The sequence below is a fragment of the Nicotiana tabacum genome, chromosome 24 (assembly GCF_000715075.1).
Source record: "Nicotiana tabacum cultivar K326 chromosome 24, ASM71507v2, whole genome shotgun sequence".
NCBI classification, from domain to species: Eukaryota; Viridiplantae; Streptophyta; class Magnoliopsida; order Solanales; family Solanaceae; genus Nicotiana; species Nicotiana tabacum.
The window spans coordinates 45,745,154-45,767,745 of record NC_134103.1 but is presented as its reverse complement, the minus strand read 5'-3'; the positions used below and the strand labels follow the sequence as shown (position 1 = coordinate 45,767,745).

The 22,592-nt window shown below is 36.8% G+C and overlaps 1 protein-coding gene and 1 long non-coding RNA gene across 4 annotated transcripts; both read left to right on the top strand.

The window, feature by feature from the left end:
• The first annotated feature begins 100 nt into the window (after positions 1-100).
• Positions 101-10,377, top strand: LOC107763411 (probable U6 snRNA-associated Sm-like protein LSm4). Of its 3 annotated transcripts, none has more exons than XM_016581904.2 (8): positions 101-239; positions 449-483; positions 607-648; positions 4,117-4,215; positions 4,331-4,408; positions 7,179-7,218; positions 7,921-8,076; positions 9,609-9,728. In XM_016581904.2, exons 2-8 carry the CDS (start codon positions 481-483, stop codon positions 9,617-9,619), a joined length of 429 nt encoding a protein of 142 aa, XP_016437390.1. In that variant the 5' UTR covers positions 101-239; positions 449-480; the 3' UTR covers positions 9,620-9,728.
• A 1,888-nt stretch (positions 10,378-12,265) lies between these two features.
• On the top strand, positions 12,266-18,965 carry LOC107763412 (uncharacterized). Its single transcript, XR_001643019.2, has 3 exons — positions 12,266-12,866; positions 15,564-15,609; positions 18,737-18,965. It is a non-coding gene; the product is annotated as an uncharacterized LOC107763412 (long non-coding RNA).
• Positions 18,966-22,592: the final 3,627 nt, after the last annotated feature.

The following is a 22,592-nucleotide window of genomic DNA, read 5'->3' as shown; positions in this document are numbered from 1 at the left end:
ATACATGTTAAACTGGGGCGGGGGCGCCCTTTTGAAAATGGGATCGCCCGTTCTAGCTTATCAAATTTCATGGCCCGTAAGGCTTGATTGGGTTGGGCTGGACCAGCCCATTCTGACACCATATCAGCGGCATAATGGACAATATTCAATTTAGTAGTACTAGTAAAAGTGTCTGTAAAGTAGAATATTTGCCCTACGTCTGGTTGCCTAGAAGGTGGAAGACGAAGAAGATCAATCAGGTAATGCGTTTATATACGAATTTCGGAATTCTCAAATCGTTTCGTTTAGTGCAAATAACCTTAAAATCCAATTTTGGAGGGTCACAGTTTTGATGGTAGAAAAGAACGCTCTACAATTTGAAAGTGCTTTCCTTTTAGTATTAATTATATATACGCAGTTTGTTCTCTGATGCCATGTGTGTGATATTCGTCTGTTTTGTATTTTGCAGCAATTTGAATTCGGATCTTCACACATTAAAAGATGGTACGTTTAACATAATTGCTATAGATATTAGGGTTTTTATTTTTCATTAATATTGTTATTTTGGTTTGATTATGAAGCTGTGGAAAGATTTATCCCTGCCTTGATTTTTTTTTTCTGTCTCAGCTCCCACTCTCACTGCTCAAGACTGCACAGGGGCATCCCATGGTATCTCTCTCTCCCTCTGTTTGTGTGTGTGTGTGTTCATGTCTGTGTTATATGTCTCTTAAGTCTTAACAGCAGAAACAACGACAACAACTACTACTACTATGCTTCAAGCCCAAACTTGTTGGGTTCACCTATATGCATCCTTGATATCTTTTTTTTGTTTTTTCAAACATTGATACCTATTATGTTCTATTTGGACTCTTTTCATTCCAATGCCCAATAATGTATCTTTTGAAAACACATTAGGGTTTTCTAGAATTTGCCCCCAGGGCTTAAGTCAAGTGACAAAGTTTGAGGGACTTATGACTTAGGTCACAGGTTCGAGCCTTCCACCATGCAAACTAAGCCTAGTGCTTAAGTTGAGAAGGGTAGAGGCAGTGTTGTCAAAGGCTCATTTAAAGCATGCTTAAGGCCTGAAGCTCAGAAAAGCTTGAGGAGGGCGCTTCGCGTTGCTTAAGCTGCGCTTCAGTGTAAACAAGTCACTAAGGCGTGGACACCTATTGCCCATGAGTTCTATCTTGAATTGAGCGGTACTAAACAGCACAATTTAATCGCAAATAAGTGTATTATGCTTTAAGGAAAACAATATGAATGAATTTGTTAATTTTTTCTTAAATTATATATATATTTTTATTTTTTTCCATCGTTGCACCTTTTTTTTTTTGAACTGAAGCTCACTCTTAAATTGCGCTTTGCGCTTAAAGCCGCAACAGACCTGGAATGCTTTTTAGAGCTTTTTGCCTGTGACAACACTGGGTAGAGGGACGGGGCCATCAGCCTTTCGATGGCTGTGGTTGGTCCTAAGGATTGGCCCAGACGGATTTCTCAGTCATTATAAAAAAATAGGATTTTTAGAGGTTCTGTCAATTTCAGTCCTATCCCTACAATGACATATAGAAGAGGGCTCAGTATTTGGAAATGAAGGATGCAATGTTGCCTTTAACATACACCCTGAAATAGAAATAGAGTCTGGGTAGGAGCATGTATTCGATCAATTTGATTATTGTTTAATTCAATTTGGTTTTCAATTGATCAGTGTTGTAAATAGCGAGCGCTACAGTGCTAATAGCGTGTAGCGACGCGAGGCGAGACAGCATCGCTATTTTGGTCTGTTGCGTTGCGAGGAAGAAAAGGCGAGCGCCTCTGCATGTGTAGCGAGAGGCGCTGCGAGGCGTCGCTTTTTGAATAAAACGGAAGAAAAGGCAGCATTAATATTAAAACACAAAATTAGGGCTTGGGTTTCACTTTTCTCCTTCAGCGACGAGCAGCGACCTTCTTCTTCTCCTTCAGCGACCTTCGATCTTCTTCTTCTTCTTCCATCATCAGCCATCCTCACCAGGTATGTTACTTTCTTTTCTTTTCTTCTTCTTCTCCTTTTTCCTTCTACTTTCTTCTTCCTCTATTTCAGCAGCGACTTCTTCTTCTTTCTTCTTTTTCTTCTTTCTTCTTTCTTCTTTCTTCAATCATTCAATGATCGGCTCTTTCTTCTTTCTTTCTTCATTTTTCTTCTTCTTTCTTTGCTGATTTCCAGAGGCAGTAGCCTTTTTTTTTGCTCTGTTTTTCTTCTTCTTTCTTTGCTGTTAGTTTCTTCATTTTTCTTCTTCTTTCTTTGCTGTTTTCCAGAGGCAGTAGCCTTTTTTTTTGCTCTGTTTTTCTTCTTATTATTAATATATTATTGTTATTGAGTTTTTAGTTATATGTATATAATATTTTATGTTTTTGTATAAATTGTCGCTTCACATCAAAAAGGCGAGCGCTTCGCTGCGCGCCTCTCGCCTCAGTGAAGCGGGCCTTCGTCGCTATTTGTCGCCGCACGCTATCCAAAACATTGCAATTGATTTTTGTTTAGTTTTTTTTCCGATATATTCCTTGCTTGATCCGTAGATAGACGTGTCGATCATCCAAGTGAAATGAGTTCATGTTGATTTTTTGGGTCCAATTTTCCAATTAGGAAAAGATGTACCACCTATCAAAACAAAGAGTAAAAAATATTCCTTATGTGAGAAGTTGAAGAATTTTGTCTAAGATATCATTATTCATGCGTAGTTAATTGATTGATCGATAATATTATGCATGTCTTTGAACTATCCAAAAACACAAATACTGAATTGTCATATCAAATTTCCTTACCTATGTGAACACACTCATAATTCAAATTAATTACAGTCACAACTGCTCAATTCAATTCAATCCAATCAAATACTAATTTAATTCAATCTCAATACCAAATATTCAATTGTGTGAAGAAAGCATCATTCACAAGGAAGAAACGAGGTGTTTATGTAAAGCATCATTGCAAGTAGTGTAAATGAGGATAGGGTATCAGCAAGGGGAGTGTCTGGAGTAAGAGGTATGTATAAAAGAAGAGAGACAAAAAAAAAAGGAAATTAAGCAACAATGATTCTATCTCATTGCGGATGTTTATGTTATGGGAAGTGGTAATTGGAATGGGAATAGGTGAGTGGTATTCAGTAAAGAAAATTCTGAAAAGAACAAGGACATGAAAAAAGATGATGTGCGGAACAGAAATTGAATTTGTGTTGTCATCCTGATTCAAATCCTCGGCGGGAGGGTGAGCAGACCTTTAAGGATGAAAGTTCAACCATGGCACCCATTGGTATTTTGTGACATTGGATTCACACTTTTTCAATGTTATATGATTTTTACAAAATAAGCGCTATTTTACATATAGGTTTCTTGCAGGGGCTATGGGTGCACAAGCACCCCCTCCTCTGTGAATCCACTCCCAGTCCCTACTGATATACAAATATCTAACCAAACTTCAAAAACTCCGGGCAAACACCTGGCCTAGAATTGGTGTATTAGCTCAAGTAGTGAACAATCTTTCTAGTATTACTCCCTCGTCCCAATTTATGTGGCACTGTTTGACCTAGCACAATGTTGAAGAAAGAAAGGAAGAGTTCTGAAACTTGTGCTCTAAAACAAGCTTTAGGTATTTGTGTGCTATAAATCAGTTCAGTAAAGGTAAATTGAAAATTTTCAAGTTAAACTGTTTCTAAATATAGAAAGGTGACATTCTTTTTGGACAAACAAAAAAGCAAGTGCCTCTTATATTGGGACAGAGGGAGTATTTCATAATAACCTGAACTATTGAATAAATTGCTTATCGAAATTCAGAATGATGTTGCTAATGAGATAAGGGATCAAGGAAAGTTCATCTTTCTCTGTTCTTTGAAGCTTTGACTAGTTGCTTATGTAATAGCTGAAGGAGAATAATTTTTCTTAAAAACTTTTTAGTAGAGTTAATAATGAAGGTGTCTGTTTTGTGTTGCATAAGTTTTCAGTTACTTCAATTCGCTATAGCATCTCCAACATGAGTTTCAAGCCTCGATAATTCGACATAACTGTGGAAATTCAAAATAATTCATTGGTTTATTAGAGAATCCAAGTTTTTACCTTGTACTCTTAAACTTGTTTTAATCTGGAGATTTTTGCTTTGTCTTGCAGTTGGTGGAACTAAAAAATGGGGAAACGTATAATGGTCATTTGGTCAACTGTGATACCTGGATGAATATCCATCTTCGTGAAGTTATCTGTACTTCAAAGGTAAGTTTATTAGTTTATGTTCTTGATCCTATTTATGTTATAGCTTCTTCTTTCTATGTCATAGCTAAAGTTTCTTATGTAGTGTAGTAATGCCTGATTTTAAAAAGGAATGCAGGATGGAGATAGATTTTGGAGAATGCCAGAATGTTACGTTCGTGGGAATACAATAAAATACCTTCGAGTACCTGATGAGGTTTGATTGTTTCTCGAATTCCAATGATATGCCGTCGTCTACTATTATTCTGATTCTACACATTGTGCTAGTTACAGGGTAAATATGACTGACTTATCCCTTAAAGAAAAAAAGAGTGAATATTGCAATTTGACTTGGGAACAAAGGCAAAGAATTCGGTTATATTGTAGTAATAAGTGCAGGTAACTGTTATTTTTGATTGGAATAAATATTAAAACTGTTATTGGTCATTTCTCGACTCCCAGTCGAAAATATTCGGTGGGAGGCCCCATCTTCTTTGTGGTTGCTTCTTGTTGTGAATTGAGTTGTTTGAACTCCACACGTGGCAACTCATTGGCTTTTAGGTACTTGATGAGTATTATTCTGATATAATACCTCCTCTTTTATTGCTTGCTTTTGTGCTGTAAGTTGTTTGAACTACCAACATGGAAACATATTGGCCTTAACACGTTCCGCATGGTTTGAGGGGCTGTAGTTTCGTACACTGTAATGAAGTCATCATACTAGCTAGTCTTGATGCAACTGAACTTAAGGGAGCTAAAACTTATCTTTAGGTTTGTGGGTTGCTGTCTTTAGAATATAGGAAAGAGATAAAAAGAGAGAAATTGTTAGAATGTCCCACATTGGGTGAGGGAATAGACTGTTTTCTCCTCATATAGTTCTTAGTCAATCCTCATCTCTTGGGCTGAGATTTTGAGGTTGATTTAGGCTCACTATTTATTTTCTTTACAGTGTACCAGAGCCAGATCCATCCCTACTCTTTGTTTATCAAATGTTGGGCCCCATATTATATTTTTCATGCTCTAGATGTCCAGCTCTCGGCCTGCAAAGGAGGGGCTGTTTGAATGTCCTGCATTGGTTGAGAGGATGAGTTGTTGTCTCCTTATAGTTTTTAGAAATCCTAACACCAAGAGCTATCTTTTGGAGATGAGTTAGGTTCAATGTCCATTTTTGCAATATGGTATTAGAGGAGGCACAAGTCGTAGGTTCAAGTCTCACGGCCACCTATTGTCAAAAAGATTTTCACGTGTTTGGCTCATGAAAAATAATCAGGCTTATACCCGAGGCAGTATGTTGAAGATATAATGAAGTAAATAAAAGCGTATCCTTTCTAAGACTCTAACTGCCTAAGTTTTTAAATGAGATAGTCACATAATTCAACAGTAACTTGCTAGCAGTCTTGGCACATAGAATCAGAGTCTTCCTTAGTTTACTAACTTTAAATGCTAATCTAAATTGCCATCCAAAGAACTTCAAGCAATAATAGGGTTGGAAACTTCATCCTTGGACTTATCAAGTGAAATGTGATATCACTCATTATGGATTTCCACATTCAAAAGTTGTTTCTACCTATAAATGTTGTAAATGGATTTCTTGTGATGAAATTAATTGCTGATTGGATGGTGAAGTTTTTTCTTTTTTCCAACATTATTGCCTTGTGGAATATTTAATATCGTAGTGTTGAACCATTGTTGACATAGATACTATTGCTTGACGTAGTAATTAACTATGATTTATTTCCACGTTAATATCAAAGGACATTCTGGTATGGAGGAATTTTGAATATTATGGTTGGATGCAACTTAGTCTAGTTAGATGATGAAGTGTTATTAAAAGCCATCATATCGTCGCTTAAAGTGACGAAGTGATGCGAAGCGAGGGGTTATTGCTTCATGGGTGAAGCCTTGCACTTTGTAGTAGTGTGTGCTTCAAACAATGATGTGCAAATAATCCCAATGTGAAGCGGCAGGTTCATCGAACTCAACTTTGAAGAGCTGGATTAATATCATTGTTATTGTACATTGGGTACTGAAATTGGTTATTTTAACTGCAATTTTGATCATTGTAATACTAAATTCATATATGTTTGATATTCATTTATGTCATGAGTTGTCTTATTCACTTCAAAGAAGCGTGCGTTATGCTGCTTGCTTTTAACTTCAAGCTCCATGGACCTTATGAAAAAACTTGTCATCTCTTTGCGCGTTTCACTTTTAAAACTGTGGTCTGTTGAGACTTCTTAGGTAGAAATGCAACTTTCTGAAGATGACTTCAGAGATTGGTTCACTTCTGACCATACTTGTGAAATTCATCCACTTGCAGTTGTCTGTTAAACAAAATAGTTGGGCTTAGCATGCTTTCTCATTTGGATGTACTTTACAACGTGTTTTTGTTGACATCAAAAACTTATTGGATCAAGTCCATATAAAATTTGGGCTAAATCCTAAATTCAAGATGCATTGACCTAAGTCAACATTTTCGGTAATTGATTTGATTTACTTTTTTAAGCTCAAATTATGACTTAAGTCAAATCCAACTACAGTTGGGTGAGGCCACTAAGTTAAGGAGGCGGCGGTTCAATTGAATTCTCTTTGCTGAAAAATTGTGCTGCGCAAATGGGGCAAAAACAAATTCCTGTGGTTATTTATAAATAGTTGAATCCCCTTGACATAAGGAAAGATTCTAGTGTAGTGGTAAAAAGGGGTTAAAAATTATTTTAGGTCATAGGTTCAAATCCTTTGTTTGAGACTACAGTATTTTCTTGAATCCCCTTGTATGAATTTTTGGCTCCGCCACCGGTTAAACTTTGTAAATGTTTGAACCATTTTATTTGCTGGGAGTAACTGTTTGTTTCCTTCCACAAGAAGGGGGATAACATTCACTGGATTTTAGTTATACGTGTGGTGTCCTTGTCTCTCTTTTTTACTCTGTTAATTTTCTACTTTCTCTGTGTTTGGGTGGTAAACTGCGCTATGTGTAAATTTTCCAGGTGATTGATAAGGTTCAGGAGGAGGCAAAAAGCCGTACAGGTACTATTTTAGATATTATTGCTTTATGAAAGAGTTTTGACCTCTTTTATTGGAGCTTTTGTCATCATGGTTATTCTTGATATGCAATAGAACTGGTGTCCCGACATATAGCTTAACTACTTCGTAGATTAACTGTTCTAACTGCCAGGCGTTTCCTTACTTCACCATCTTGATAAACTAGAGCTTGTCCATTATGTTTTGATCATTTTGGCATGCAATTTGGCTGCATGTATGCTTTTTACAATGGAATGTCATAGAATGGCCTTTCTTCTCTAAGCGCTTCCCACCGAAAACATATTCATGAACTGCATTGATGTTTTATGTAATTCCATTGAATGTAATGTCTTTTATTTTGCACCACTGGTGATGACATGTCTTCTATTATGAATGGAAGGTATTCTATTATAGCGTTAGAGAAAGAAAATTGTGGTCTCCTTCTCATATTCCTTATGGTTTGTGGATATTGGTTATTCATAATTATTCAGCAACTTGCAAGCTATACGCCACTGGATTACAGCTTTACTCATTTGGTATCTACAAGTTATATTAACTCTGAAGAATTTTTTGTTAGACCTTGGGATATTTGACATCAAATTAAGTAAGCAACACGTGAAAAATTGAACTGGTATTTACCCAATGATGACATGCATTTTTTCCCTGGTGATTAATACCTGAAAGTACTGTATGTTAATGGTTTTGCAGATAGAAAACCGCCTGGTGTAGGACGTGGAAGGGGAAGAGGAGGTAGAGATGACAGTGCTGTGGGGAGACAAGCAAAAGGAATTGGGCGTGGGATGGATGATGGAGGTGCCAAAGGCCGGGGCAAAGGAGGACCTAGTGCCAAGTCTGGTGGCAGAGGTATGACTGAATGAAGCAACTAAAAGTTAATTCCTGATTCCGTTAATACCCTTAGAACATGATGATATTTAGTGGTGACAATAATATCCAAACCCACAAGTCCACACATTATGGGTTTAAGTAGTAAGAAAATGGGTATGGTTAATTTTTGCTTGTGGGTATCAAAAAGCACATTTTATTGTTTTCTATAACCCTTGGGTCCCCAAGAATCCATGTAAGACGTCTCTTCCTTCTCATAACCAGCCAACCAGGTCTTGTTTTTCCTTCCATTATTTTAAACCCATTTTTCTTGTGGGCAAAGGAGGACCTAGTGCCAAGTCTGGTGGCAGAGGTATGACTGAATGAAGCAACTAAAAGTTAATTCCTGATTCCGTTAATACCCTTAGAACATGATGATATTTAGTGGTGACAATAATATCCAAACCCACGAGTCCACACATTATGGGTTTAAGTAGTAAGAAAATGGGTATGGTTAATTTTTGCTTGTGGGTATCAAAAAGCACATTTTATTGTTTTCTATAACCCTTGGGTCCCCAAGAATCCATGTAAGACGTCTCTTCCTTCTCATAACCAGCCAACCAGGTCTTGTTTTTCCTTCCATTATTTTAAACCCATTTTTCTCTCTCCAATGACCAGGTTTCATTTTCCTTCCATTGTTTTAAACCCACCTTCTCCTTTTCTCGTAATTGGTTTAGACTCATTCTCTTTGCTACCTTTTTAATTATTTGGATGATCTTTGCTATTGGAGAAGAACTTATCTTATTTTTATAAGATTCAAACTTTATCTTACACAATAACAAACCAAGATCATCTTCTAATATAAACGTCGACGAATCACGAAGTCAAGCTGAAAAGTGAAAAGAAAAAACACATTGTCGTGAGTTATGACAAAAGACAAAGTTGAATAATTAAGAAAAGGAGAATTACTTACACAAGCAAAACTTGTTTGTATTTAATTAAAAAGTAATTTCTTAGAATTTTCACATGTACTCTGAAAGTGAAAATATTTTTGGTTAACTTAGTCGGCGTTTGGACATAAAAATGTAATTTTTGAAAAAAGTAGTTATTGGAGTTAAGTTTGAAAAAAGGTATTTAGAATTTGAATTTGTGTTTGGACATGCATTTCACTTGAAAAAATATTTTAGGTTTGTGAGGGAAAATGAAATTTATATGAGAAGTGGTAAAACCCACTTTTTCAAACTTGGAAACTCATCTTCAAAAAAATTGTGAAAAATTCAGTCAAATGTATAACCAAACAAGTGTTGAAAAAATAAAATTTGAAAAAAAGGAAAAAATGTGTATGGACAAATGGGTCCTTAGTTTTAAACCCTAAAATACGTTATGTGCACTTTGATGCTTAAAAAAAGGATATTCCTTTCTCACCAATCACATGCAAAATTGGACAGTTTTATACTTGGCCAATATGTTGTTCTTATGACGAAGTCATCAGAGTATTCCAGGTAAGATATAAGTTTGCATTTTATGCCTAAATCATTGCACACTAACATGACACCTATTACAAGAGGTTTCAGGTGGATTTTGATGACTTCATTTGAGACTGAATCCTTCTAGGTTTACACAAAATGGGTTGATTGCATATGCAGCCAATTTATAAGAAGCCATTAGAGTTCATTCACAGCCAACCAAATTGTAACAGCCCAGCCCGCTAGTGATATTGTCCGCTCTGGGCCTATGCCCTCACGGGTTTAAAACGCGTCACTAGAGTCTAAGGTTTGTCTACTTATATATCCAGCATCTCTCCCGTGTTTTGTCGATGTGAGATTCGCCTAGGGTGTCACACGAATCTACCCATGTGCCAATACTTGATTTCACAGTTTTTTGAAATATGTTAAGCACATATCTCTCTCTAGTACTTTCAAAATTATCCTGAGCTCATTTCAGGATTGACTGCTATATCAATAAACAAGCTTTATGTTCAAGAAATTTCTAATACTTACTAAGTAAACAAAGAATGCCTATTTATTTTTATGTCATTGATGAATCTGGGTTGGATTTCTCATATAGGTGGAGGTCGCGGACGTGGCTAGTAATCTTTCATCGAGAGACCAGGAAGCCAGGTGACAATTGCCACCTTTTAAGGCATGCTATATGTATTTTGTTTGTCACCTAATTCTAAGGCACTTGAAGGCTGAGAGGCCACTTCCTTATTCTTAGTTTGAAAGTAATGTATTTAGGCTTGAGCTGATCATTTCGTTTGACCGTTGCTTTACAATTGTGAAAAAACTGTCTGCAAGTTCTTGTTATATTTATGAAATCCCAGATTTAAAAACTTTCTGCGGTCCAAGGCAAGAGTGCTACTAATTCTCTTTGACTCCATGATCAGATTATACATCAAGATGGCTTTCTTTTTCTGTTTTCCCTCTGGGAAAGTCCTTTGAGGGGTTATTTTTGTGTGTGTGTGTGTGTGGGGTTGCTAGAGTTGGTGCTGCACTCTCTGTCTGTTTACTATGAAATGCAGACAAAGAAAGGGATTCTGTCTAGATCCTGCGCATCTCATCCTACCATTGAATCTAGTTCAGGACACTCTCGGACTCATACTAAACAGACTGTTGTACAGAGATCTGGAATTAATAGTTCCTCGTGTCTGCGTGATGTTTATACTCGCTTTGACTCTCCTCGTGCTGCTGCTCGAGCTATTTGTTCTTTTATACCTGTTAGTTGATAACTGATGAATGATGTCAGTTAATGGTTCAGAGTTGCGGTGAGGTTAATTTGCACATCTCGCAAGAGTCATATTACTCTATATGAGAGACAGTATTTTTGGGGTTGGTGCAAGTTCATAGTTCACCTTGCTTTAAAAATGATACAGGGTCTTGCCAAAAGTTTGGTTTCATCTTCATATTTTTTTAATTTGTTACTCCATAAATCCTTAAAAACAATTACTATGTAGTTCAGGTCACGAGCGACAAAGTATCTTATATTTTCAGTGTGGAATTCTGACCGCCACTTGCTCAATCTTTTTGAAAAATGACATACATGTTTGCAATTTAAATAAAAAAGTACTTAATAAAATGCAGCTTGGAATATTTACAAATATTTACCAATGATGTCAAAAGGTGGTAGCTAAGAATTTTTTTAAAGTCTCTTTAAAGAGGAGTTAAATTTGTCCCTCTGCTAACGCTAAAAGAATCACATTTGCCTTCTGTCAAATTAGGCCTGTTCATGGATCGGATTTGGCATATTTTGGACTATCCGATCGGATTTCGGATTTGATAAATTGCCATTCAAATCCGAACCAAATTAAATTCGGTTCGGATTGGATTTTGATATTTGGATTGGATAAATATTTTGGATTACGGTTTGAATTGTAAGCCTTATATATTAAGGTGCTTATTTCATGAGTTCATCTCTTAGTGATTGGTGTAGCATAACCATTAACATACTCTATAAAGAGGGGATCTAACAACTGATCCATAAAGATTTACCCAGCTAGAACGAGAAGGAAATATATACTCTATAAGGATAAACAACATCAATAATTTAATATGGATTCAAAAGGTTAAAGTGAATAATATTGGTTGATAATTGTAGCAACGGAACTGAACAAACCCAAAAGGTTAAACTGAATAATACTAGCTGATAATTGTAGCAACAGAACTAAATAAACTGTAGTACCAACAAGGCAACATATCAACAAAATAGCATCTTTGAAAAATTTAAGTTCTCAAATGGAAAGGAGGGAGAGAATAAAAAACCAAAACCTTAGATCAATCTAAAATAAAAATCGACCATAAATAGGAAAGAATCAATCAATAATTTAAAATGGAAAGGACGAAGAGAATGAAAAATAAAAAAAACTAATAAACCTTACTTCTTGAGAACATAGATGAAGCGGCGATATTGGAGATTTGGAGTGATGGAGGCAGGTCTAAAAGCTCTAAGAGATACTTGGTTATGTGAGAGAAATAAGACAAATGAAACCCTATTTGATGGCACCCTCACTTTTATATATAGGCCTTATATTTCGAATTTCGGATCGGTTCGGATTTAAATTAAGCCAAACCGTATCCGATCCGATATCCAAAATATTTAAATCTATAATCCGAAATCTGATCCAAATAGTTGAAATCCGATCCGAACCGATCCAAATAACATGGATCGGTTCAGATTTTCGGTTCGACCCAAATAATGCACAGCCCTACCTTTAATATTAGCTAAGCGGCTTAGATATACTCCTCTATTAGAGTTGTTCAAGATGGACACCTAATTCAGCATGGTACTGACATTTGGCAAGATGGATACCGGATGACATGCTATCTCGTTGCCCCAACTTATTATATCCCATCCCCTGCGCTTCTTCTACACAGTGCACTCGCACTCTCCTCATTCAATTTTCACGGATAAACACACAAATTAACATATATTACGCTCTGACAAAAAACGTTGTTCATCACTAATTGTGACAAAACATTTTCCTCCATAGCTAACTAGCACCACCAAGCTCCATTACTCTATTAATCCCACGCCAATAATCACATTTCTTTCATCAATGACGCGAGAGTCGGCCCCTCCGTCCATCCCCCGGCTATCCTACTTAAAAGGAAAATCATTCTTATCTCAAAACTCCTATTGGTAAAAGAGTTTTTGCGGCTGAGTCAAAACTCAAGGAGCTCGAGGTTTTGGGTGTTCAGATCTAGGCCAAAAGAATCAACCCAAGCGACACTTTCCGGTCGAGCTTCGATCTTTCGAAAGATTCCAGTTCATGGCTTCGTCCAGTTGTTTGAGTTTGAAAATGCTGAAATTTGTTTCGTCAGTGTAAAGATCTTAAGGTCCTTTCTTCTCTTTAACACTTGTGGTTCTTGGTTTAATGATTTATTTAAATTTTGCTCGCATTGTATTTTTCCATCAAATGATAATCTTGTTGTTTATGTGATTGCTAGTGGCTTGGAATCGCATATCTAATTATTTTCTGGAGTTTATATATATCATTTAATTATATAAATAAAATACAATATAAATACTAGTGGCAGAAGAATTAGAGCAAAGAAGGTAAAATGTATTGTGGGTGGTGAGGACCAAATATTAGGGCTACATGAGATTGGATGTTCATTTTGAACAATTCTAACGGAGGGACAATTCTAATGGAGGAGGGATATATTTGGGCCACTTAGCTAATATCGATGATATTTTTGGGTAAATGTAATTTGGCATAGCAGAGGAGCAAATATGAGCACTATTTCCTCTTTAAATAGTGATAGTGACCAGTGAATTGGGACATATATGGGTTAGGAGTTCCGTTTGTCGTTACTCAGTGGTTTTACACGATTTGGGCCTTTTTAGATGGCATAAGCCAAACTGATCATCACTTTTGTAACCTTGTATTTAGAAGGCAGAATATATAATTTGTCGCCTGAGCTTGATGTCAAATCCTTCTGATATACTTTTTCAATTAGGACAACCATTTATACACCCAATCTGTCCAAAATGTGTCTAAAACACCCCCTTTGGTTACATGGCACTCATGTTTTTTACACACAAAAAAGACGTGTTAACCCTATATAATGTCTGTCCCAATCTTTATTTAAGTCTGTGCGTCAGACTATTTTACTTTTCTTTTTTTTAAACAAAAAATATTTGGTTTCCTTTCCTTACCCAGTGATCTCACTATTCCCCAACGTCCCTTACTGTTCAGCGCTGCAACCCCACTCCCCCGCGTCTGGGTCGGGATCCCCTCTAGTGATGTTTGGTCCAGTATCGTTCAATAGGGTGCTGATTTTCTGATACGTGTCGTACTAACTAACCAATGGACAAGATTTCCTTAGCTAAAAACTAGTTTAACCATGGTTCTGTTTCTCTTCTCTCAGTTGTTCTTCTTTAACCCTTTTCAAGCTATTCTTTCGTCCTCTTTCTTTTTGCCTTCTTTGCTCTCTATGACTAGTATTTCTTTTATTTGCAATATTAATTATTGGGTGGTGGAGAGAGGACTCTTCTTAATAAACATTTGCACTTGCCTCACCTTATTCAAATTAGTCCAAGAAAGAAATAAGCAAATAACAATGTCCCGAAAGGATATCTAGCGATTCAAATAGGGCAAGTAGAAGATAATGTTTCATACTTCAATCGCCCATTTTTCATTCTGTTACTCAAAGAGGCTGAGGCAGTAAATTTTTTTAATCAAAAGGGTACACCATTACCATTCCTTGCTATGTCGACGACTTTGCTGCGTTCCAGCCAAGATTGATAAATACCACCAACACCCTCTTCATGTCCGATGTTTATTGTTTTAGATCCTAATTTTTTTTCTTTTCGAAGGTATGGTTGAGATGAAAAGTGGCATCCTAGAGGAATTCGTTTTGCGGCTATGCATGAGACGGAATTAAAATGGCTTCGAACGTCACTAAACTCAATCCTGATATCGCAGAAAGAAAGCATCTCTAGGTGATTTGACCTTCCTCTTTACTCAGTGGCGGAGCTAGAGAAGTTAATGCGAGTTTGGACGAACCCAGTAACTTTTGCTTAGACTTTGTATTAGAACCCAGTAACTAAAACGAGTTATGGGTTCGGTGACAAATTCAGAATCCATAGATTTTAAATCCTGGCTCCACCTCTATCTTTACTTATGCTAAAATGAACTTGAACAGATCCATAAAAGAACAATAATTCATTAGCATCAAGCGAAAGGAAATATGGGTAGTCTTGACCACATAGACGTAGAATGGAAGAGAAGAGAAATTGAACCATGGTTAAACTAGCTTTCTAGTTAAAGAGATCTTGTCCATTAATTAGTATGTAGGACATGTGTCACGAAATCAATACCCTATTGAAGAATACTGGACCAAACATCACCGGAGGGGATCCCAACCCCCGCGTCTTCCTCCTCACCAATAATGACTTTTCTAAATTAGAAGAATTAGGAAAAAAAGCATTTGCAAATGTTGAGTGTGCATGAGTTGTCCATGTTGAAGAGGTGTGTCACTGGGATTTGACCTTAAGCTCAAATGGTAAACTATGTATTCTGCCTATTTAGAAGGATGAACTATAGAATAAGCCCAAAAAAAAAACAAACAAACAGTACTTACCTATAATTAGTCATTAAGTTATGCTACCAAAAATAACAAAAACAAAACTACCAATAATATATAACATTCAAAAAATCTAGGCAAAAAAGGAATTTTTTTTTTCCCCAATGGATATGATTGAAATTTGTTGAAAGCACATGGATGAGATAATATAAAAAATTTGAGGAAGATTGAAGGTAATTTAAACTGATTTGGAATCAAAATTCATTATCAATGATATACAACTTTCAAAAAATATAGACAGATTTTTTCCCAATGGATATGGTTGAAATTCTTTGAAAATACATAAATGAGAAAATATACAAAATTTGAGATAGCAAGGAATGGTAATGGTGTACCCTTTTGATTAAGCCCCCAAACTCTCTTTCTCCATTCCTTTTTTTTTTCCCATCACTTTCTTTATCTCTCTCTCTCCATCCCTCTTATTCTTCAATATGACAATTACAGGCGGACTTCGGCGGTTTATTCCGATGGCGGCGACAATAACATTGAGGTTAGTAATTTTTTTTCTCTTTTTTTAGTACCTAATTCTAATCTCCTAATTGGATTCTCCGTGCATCCCTAAAATTGGATTCAACATTGAGGCTTATATGTCTATTTTTTCAATTTGGATTTACCCTAATTCGATTCTCCGTGCATCCCTAAAATTTAACCATAACCTTATCAACAATATTGTGCAATAGTAAATTGGAGAGTAATTTGGAAGTTTGTTGATGATAATGGAAAGTTATCTTATTAACAATGTGCATTAGTGAATCTAAGATTTACATTTAAAATATAGCATGCTTTAAAATAGTTGAAAGCTCTATATTATTTTATTTTAATAGTTTAATGTAACTAACAAAATATAATTTAAGTTAAATTAAGGGTCATAAGATCATGAGACTTGTGTAGTTGATATGAAATTTAGTAATTATCAAAAAATTAACTCCTAAGATTTGAACTCATTCATCAAATTAATAAGCTTAGACAGTCAAGTAATATTTTTTAAAGTGTTTGGCAACTATATAACTTATAGTGTTGAAATCATCCAAGTATTACACTTAAAAATATAATAAGTGAGTGGATAGGTAACATTGATAAGAATATGACTTATTAATTATTTTGTGTTATAAATATTATTTTATTTATAGTGAAAGTCTATCTTTTAGAGAGATTTTAGGGTTTGTTATTTTGTGGCCAAATCACTTTTTCCCTATAAATAGATGAGTTCTATTTCATTGTAATTCATCCCAAATGAATAAGAATTCTCTCTCTACTTTTTTTCTGCAATACTCTTCTTCTTCTTTTATTGTTGTAACGACTCGACTGGTCGTTTTGAGCTCTAGCACGTCGTTCAGAGATTTGAAGCCTCGAGTAGCTTCACTTCATATTTTATGACTTGTGCGCGTAGTCGGAATTAAATTTTGGGAAGTTCGGAGTTGATTCGGAAGGAAAATTCCCAATTCGGAAGCTTTAAGTTGGAAGAGTTAACTAAGGCTTGAATTTTGAGTAAACGGCCTCAGAATCGGGATTTGAAGGTTCTAATAGGTTCGTATGATGATTTCGGACTTGGGCGTATGTTTGGGTTGAGTATCGGGTGGTCCGAGAGCATTTCAACGCTTATTATGGAAAGTTGGCATTTTAAAAGTTTTAGAATTTTCTAAGTTTGATTTGAAATAGACTTTGGTGTTATCGATGCCCGTTTGGGGTTCCGAGCCTTGAAATAGGTTCGTATCGTGATTTGTGACTTGTACGTAAAGTTTGGCGTCATTCCGGAATGTTTAAGTATGATTCGGATGCGTTCGTCGAAGTTTGAATGTTTGAAAGTTGAAAGAAGGATTTTGTTCGTCGATTCAAGATTTTGATGTTATTTACGACATTTTGAGCCTTTGAATAAGTTTGGATAAGGTATTGGGACTTGTTGGTATGATTGGACGGGGTCCCGTGGGCCTCGGGTGTGTTTCGGGATGGTTTCAGACAAAGTTTGGATGATTGGCTGTTGCTGGTTTACTGGTTTTGTTCTTCGCGAACGCGGAAGAAGAGACGCGTTCACGATGAAGGATTTGAGCTGGAGGCCTTTTGTTCAACGCGTTCGCGAAGGTTTGGGTAGTAGTGCTTTGCATTCGCGATGGCTAGGTCGCGTCCCCGTAAGAGAAACTGGGCCTGGGAGTCTTGGCCTACGCGTTCACGAGGATGGTGTCGCGTTCGTGATGGTCAGGTCTAGTAAGGCATCGCATTCGCGAGCCTGTTTTCGCGATCACGAAGAAGGATTTGGGAACAGAAGCTGGTTGTGCTTCGCAAATGCGAGGGACTTTCCGCGTTCGCGAAGAAGGGCGCCTGGGCAAATTATAAGCTTGCAAGGTCGGGATTTTCTTATTTTCAACTAATTTCTCTCTTGCTTGGGCGATTTGGAGGAGCCATTTTCATCATCAATCTTGAGATAAGAGATTTTTATAAATTGGGAGTTAAATACATGGATTATATATGGATTTAAAACATGAAAAGTTATGGAAATTGTGGGTTTTGGTAGAAAACCTAGAATTTGGTACTTTTGAATTTTGACCACGAAATTGAACATGAAATTAGGAATAAATTATATATTTGAGTTCGTGGTATTATGGGTAATGATTATCTTCAAGAATTTTAGGAATCCGGGCACGTGGGCCCGATGATTGACTTCGTTGACTTTTCGAGCGGAGTTGGGAATGATTATAAATTAATTAATTATAAGTATTAGAGTACATTCTTATTGGTTTGTATATTGTTTGACTAGTTTCGGATCGCTTGGCTTTGAATTGAGGAGTTAGAGAGGCATTGGAGCCGGTTATTGAAACTTCAGAGCGAGATAAGTCCCTTGTCTAATTTTGTGAGGGGAAAATTATCCCGTAGGTATTAAAATTGTTATGTGCTACTAGTTGTGGGTGCTACGTACGCACGAGGTAACGAGAGTCCGTACATAGCTAAAAGCATGTTTATGTCCGGGTAGACTTAGGACTTTATCATGTAATATTTAAATTATTTGAACTCATTTTGCTTGCTTAATTAAGTGAATTTATAATTGAAATTGATTTGGGAATATATTAGGTCGAGCTTTACCACCTTGAGTTGTTTGGCGAGATATTTGATAAACGGTAAAAGTCATGTTTACTTTATGCTCCTGCATCTGTTTTGTAAGTATGTGACTCGTAATTCGATAAGTTTCTTCCTTTCCTGTGGATCGAGCCAAACACCTCGGCAGTATATTGAGATGCATATCTGGTTCGCGCCGGTCGACCCTCGGTAGTGTACACACCACTCTGGATCGAGCCGTACGACCTCGACATAATCGTGCGTGATACTGCTAGCAGTCCGGATATTTATGACATTCCCTTTTTATTGAGGCCTCGCATTTATATGGTATTCCTTATTCTTGTGAGATTACATTTGATATTTCTAATCTGTTGAGATAGCATATGAGATTTGTGAGATTTATATCGCTAAAAGAAATGTTGGAAGATTATGTTAGTTATCGTTTTACCTCATTATTACCGCTGTGCTTCATATCCGTTTTTATCATACCGATTTATTGGACTTACTGGATACACGTTGATTTACGTACTCATGCTACACTTCTGCACTAAATGTGCATGATCTGACAGGTTCATTTGGTGGTCATCTTGGCGCGTAGGCGCAACTGCCGAGGAGATTTGATGATGAGCTGCATTCCAGACTACGTATCGCAACCCACAGAGTCTCCATCGTATTATTTACTTTACCCTGTCTAATTTATATTCCAGACAGATATTGTATTATTATTGTACTCCTTAGTAAATGTGCATGCACTTATGACACCGAATTTTGGGATATTCTAGTTGATGTTTACGGATTTGCATATTATTGTCACCTTTTATTTTTATGCCTTACTAATTATATATGTGTAACGACCCGGCCGATCGTTTTACTTTCTAGATATCCGTTCCCCTAATTAAGACTTCCTGTATGTGCTTTTACTATTTTATAACTTGCGGAGATGGTTAGTTTGGGTTTGGAAGGGTTCGGGTTGAAATCGGAACACTTAGTTCCTTAATAGTGACTTAAAAATGGTTAAGTTTGACTTGAGTCAATGTTTTGAGTAAACGACCTCGGAACTGGGATTTGACGGTCCCAATAGGTTTGTATGATGATTTTGGACTTGGGCGTATGTCCGTATCGGGTTTTGGATGACCCGGGAGCGTTTCGGCGCTTAATATTGAAAGTTGGCGCATTGAAGGTTTTCAAGTTCTTTAAATTTGGTTTGAAGTAGGATTTGGTATTATCGAGGTTCGTTTGGGATTTCGAGCCTGGGAATAGCTATGTATGATGATTTGTGACTCACACGCAAAATTTGGCATCATTCCGAGTTGATTTGATATGAATCGGATGCGCGGAAGTGTTTCTAGAAGTTTTTGAGTTTCATAATTCGATTCATGCGTTTTGGCGTCCAATTCGTATTTCTAATGTTATTTTGGTATTTCGATCGCGCGAGCAGGTCCGTATTATGTTGTTGGACGTGTAAGTGTTATTGGATGGGGTCCCAGGGGCCCTGGATGCGAAACGGATTGGAATCGGACTCGGAATTTTCCCTGAGGGACTGCTGGTGCACCGGTTCTAGTGCGTCCGCATCTGCGTGATTTTGGCCGTAAGTACGAGCTTGCAGAAGCGAGCCTGTGATCGCAGAAGTGGCCTGGGGTGAGTGGCCAGTGGTCTGCAGAAGCGAGCTCGCTTCTGCGATGATGTGGCCGCATGTGCGAAGCAAGGCCAGCCAGGCATGGGTCGCAGGTGCCACAAGCCTTCCGCAGAACCGGGTTCGCAAAAGCAAAAGCCTGTCTGCAGAAGCGAAAGCCCATCTGCAGAAGCGAAGGGGGGCAGCCTTGGCTAGGACCGCACCTGCGATGGATTTTTCCGCAGGTGCGGCGTCACAGGTGCGCCCCAGGATCCGCAGAAGCGAAAATCGCTAGGGCAGTGAGGTTTATTTAATGTCGGGACTTAAGGCTATTTTGGTTCATTTCTTTCACTTCTTGGACGATTTTAGAGCTTTTGAAGAGGGATTTTCACCTAGCACTTTGAGATAAGTAATTTCTATACAAGATGAGTTTAATACATGTATTTTGGATAGATTCTTAACACATAAATTGTAAAAATTGTGGGTTTAGTTGAAAAATCTAGGTTTTGATAAAAATGAGATTTAACCACGAAAATAATTATGGAATTGGGTAAAAATTATATATTTGAGTTTGTGAGGTTATGGGTAACATTTATCTTCGAAAATTTTTCGAATCCGGGCATGTGGGCCCGGGAGTGAATTTTAAGAATCTTCCAATTTGGGTTAGGTAATTACTCTAATAGCTAGATCACGAACTTGTGAGTGTATATTGATTAATTTATATAATATTTGACTAGTTTCGGATTGTTCGGCACCAAGTTGAGGCTTTATAGTGTGTTCGTGGGCCGTAAAGTGAGCTTTGAGACGAGGTAAGTCTCTTCCCTAACCTTGTAAGAGAGAATTTACCCCATAGGTATTTTAAATTACTATTTGCTTCTAATTGTGGGGGCTATGCACGCACGAGGTGACGAGAGTCCATGCGTAGCTACTAATTATGCTTCGGATCTCCCGTACCTTGTCTTTATTGGTTCACGCTTTACTTTACTATAATTTTCCACTCCTCATTTACTTTATAAATAAAAATCAGTTATTTTGAAATTATTAAAAGAATAAACACATGGATATTTCACCTTTGGCTTGCCTAGCGGCGACGTTGGGCGCCATCACGGCCTATTGATGTTTGGCAAAAAATGCATATATTTACCCATTGTTGCCTCACACTATAGCATTTTTAATTATCTTTTGAGTATTAATTACATTACTTGGTGCATAATATCATATTTTAATTGTGTAGGAATAAAGCGATGTGAAGATGAAGAGATTTGGAACAAAATTGAATAAAACGCGAAAGAAAAAAAGAAAGAAAATAAAGGAATAAATAAACGAGGAGAAAGGGGGGTGGGCACCTTTTGGGTTTTGTCCCCCCAAGTGTAAGACAAAAATAAGAAAGAGATCTAAACGAGGAGAAAGGCGGGGTTTTCCTATTTCGTTCGGGATAATGTTATTTCGGCCCTACACGGCCCCAAGTAATATACTTTGAAGGAGATCTAACATAGTTTGAAGGAGAATTCACATGGGGGAACACAGACCACGCTTGGAGGAGGCTACTAACTAGTTTTTCTTCTCTTCCCTTCCTTTAATCTCATAGTTTATTAGTTCTAGAGTTTTGGGTGCTACATGAACGTTGTAGTTTGAAACTTGAAGTGTTCTTATTATTTTATCATATTGGTTTATTTATTCAATCTTCCGCTTAATTATTTGATTGCTGGATCACCAATTGAATACTATCCACGAATCTAGGATTGAACTCGAGAGAGGGAGTTCTAGATTGCATATAAGATTGAGTAGAGCAAGATCTTGAACTCGAGCATCGGGAACAAATTTGCGGTTAGGATATGAATATACCTAATCGCCTTGCTTGGTTATTATACGGAAATTATTATTGCGTTCTTGTTAATCCTAATTCTATAGGAATATAGGCATTAGGTTAGCTTGAATAGGCGAGTAGTACTTTAGGAGAAGGCTACGAGCAATATTAACCATGTCAATTAATAAACGAGATAAATTAATTAGACAATTTAAGTGAAAAACTCAACGGGATTGTTAGCTAACCCATAACTCTGGAATATTTTCTCCCATTGAATTCGTCTTTAATAGTGCCAACTTGTTTCCTTTAATCTCTTTGTTTGCTACTCTAGATTAGTTGTAGTTAGAAAAACACATTTTAGAAAATCGCTTGAGTAGATTAATTGTCTTAGTTTAATTTAGTAAATAACTGTAGTTAATCAGAAGTCCCTGTAGGTACGATATCTGGACTTGCAATCCTATATTACTTGTTGACCACATATACTTGCGTGTGCGTTTGGGAGCAACAAGTTTTTGGCGCCGTTGCCGGTGACTTAGAAATTAACTATTTTACTAGATTATATTATTACTTTTTGTCTATTCATTTTTTAATATTTTAGCTTAGTTTAATATTTTATTATCTTTGTTGACATGACATCTTGGAATGAGAATTGGTCGAATATTGGTTATTCTTATTTTAGTGATCCCTGTCCATATTGTGAAGGACCATACTTGTGGAAAAATTGTAAATCTCAATCTTATCAGTGGAATATTTGTAATGTGTATGGTTGTAAAGGTGGCCATTGGGATGGTTGTCCTAATTCTTTTTACCCTTCTCTAAGCCCTTATTATGATTTTTCTAATAATATTTATGAGTTTGATAGGAGCAATAAAGTGGAGGATGTGGAACGTGTTGCCCATATTATAGACATGGTGAGGCAAGTAGCCGAGCAACAAGATGAAAATCAAAAGGCTATAGAAAGAATTAGTGCAGCAATCACGACAATGAAGGCTAATACGGAAGAATT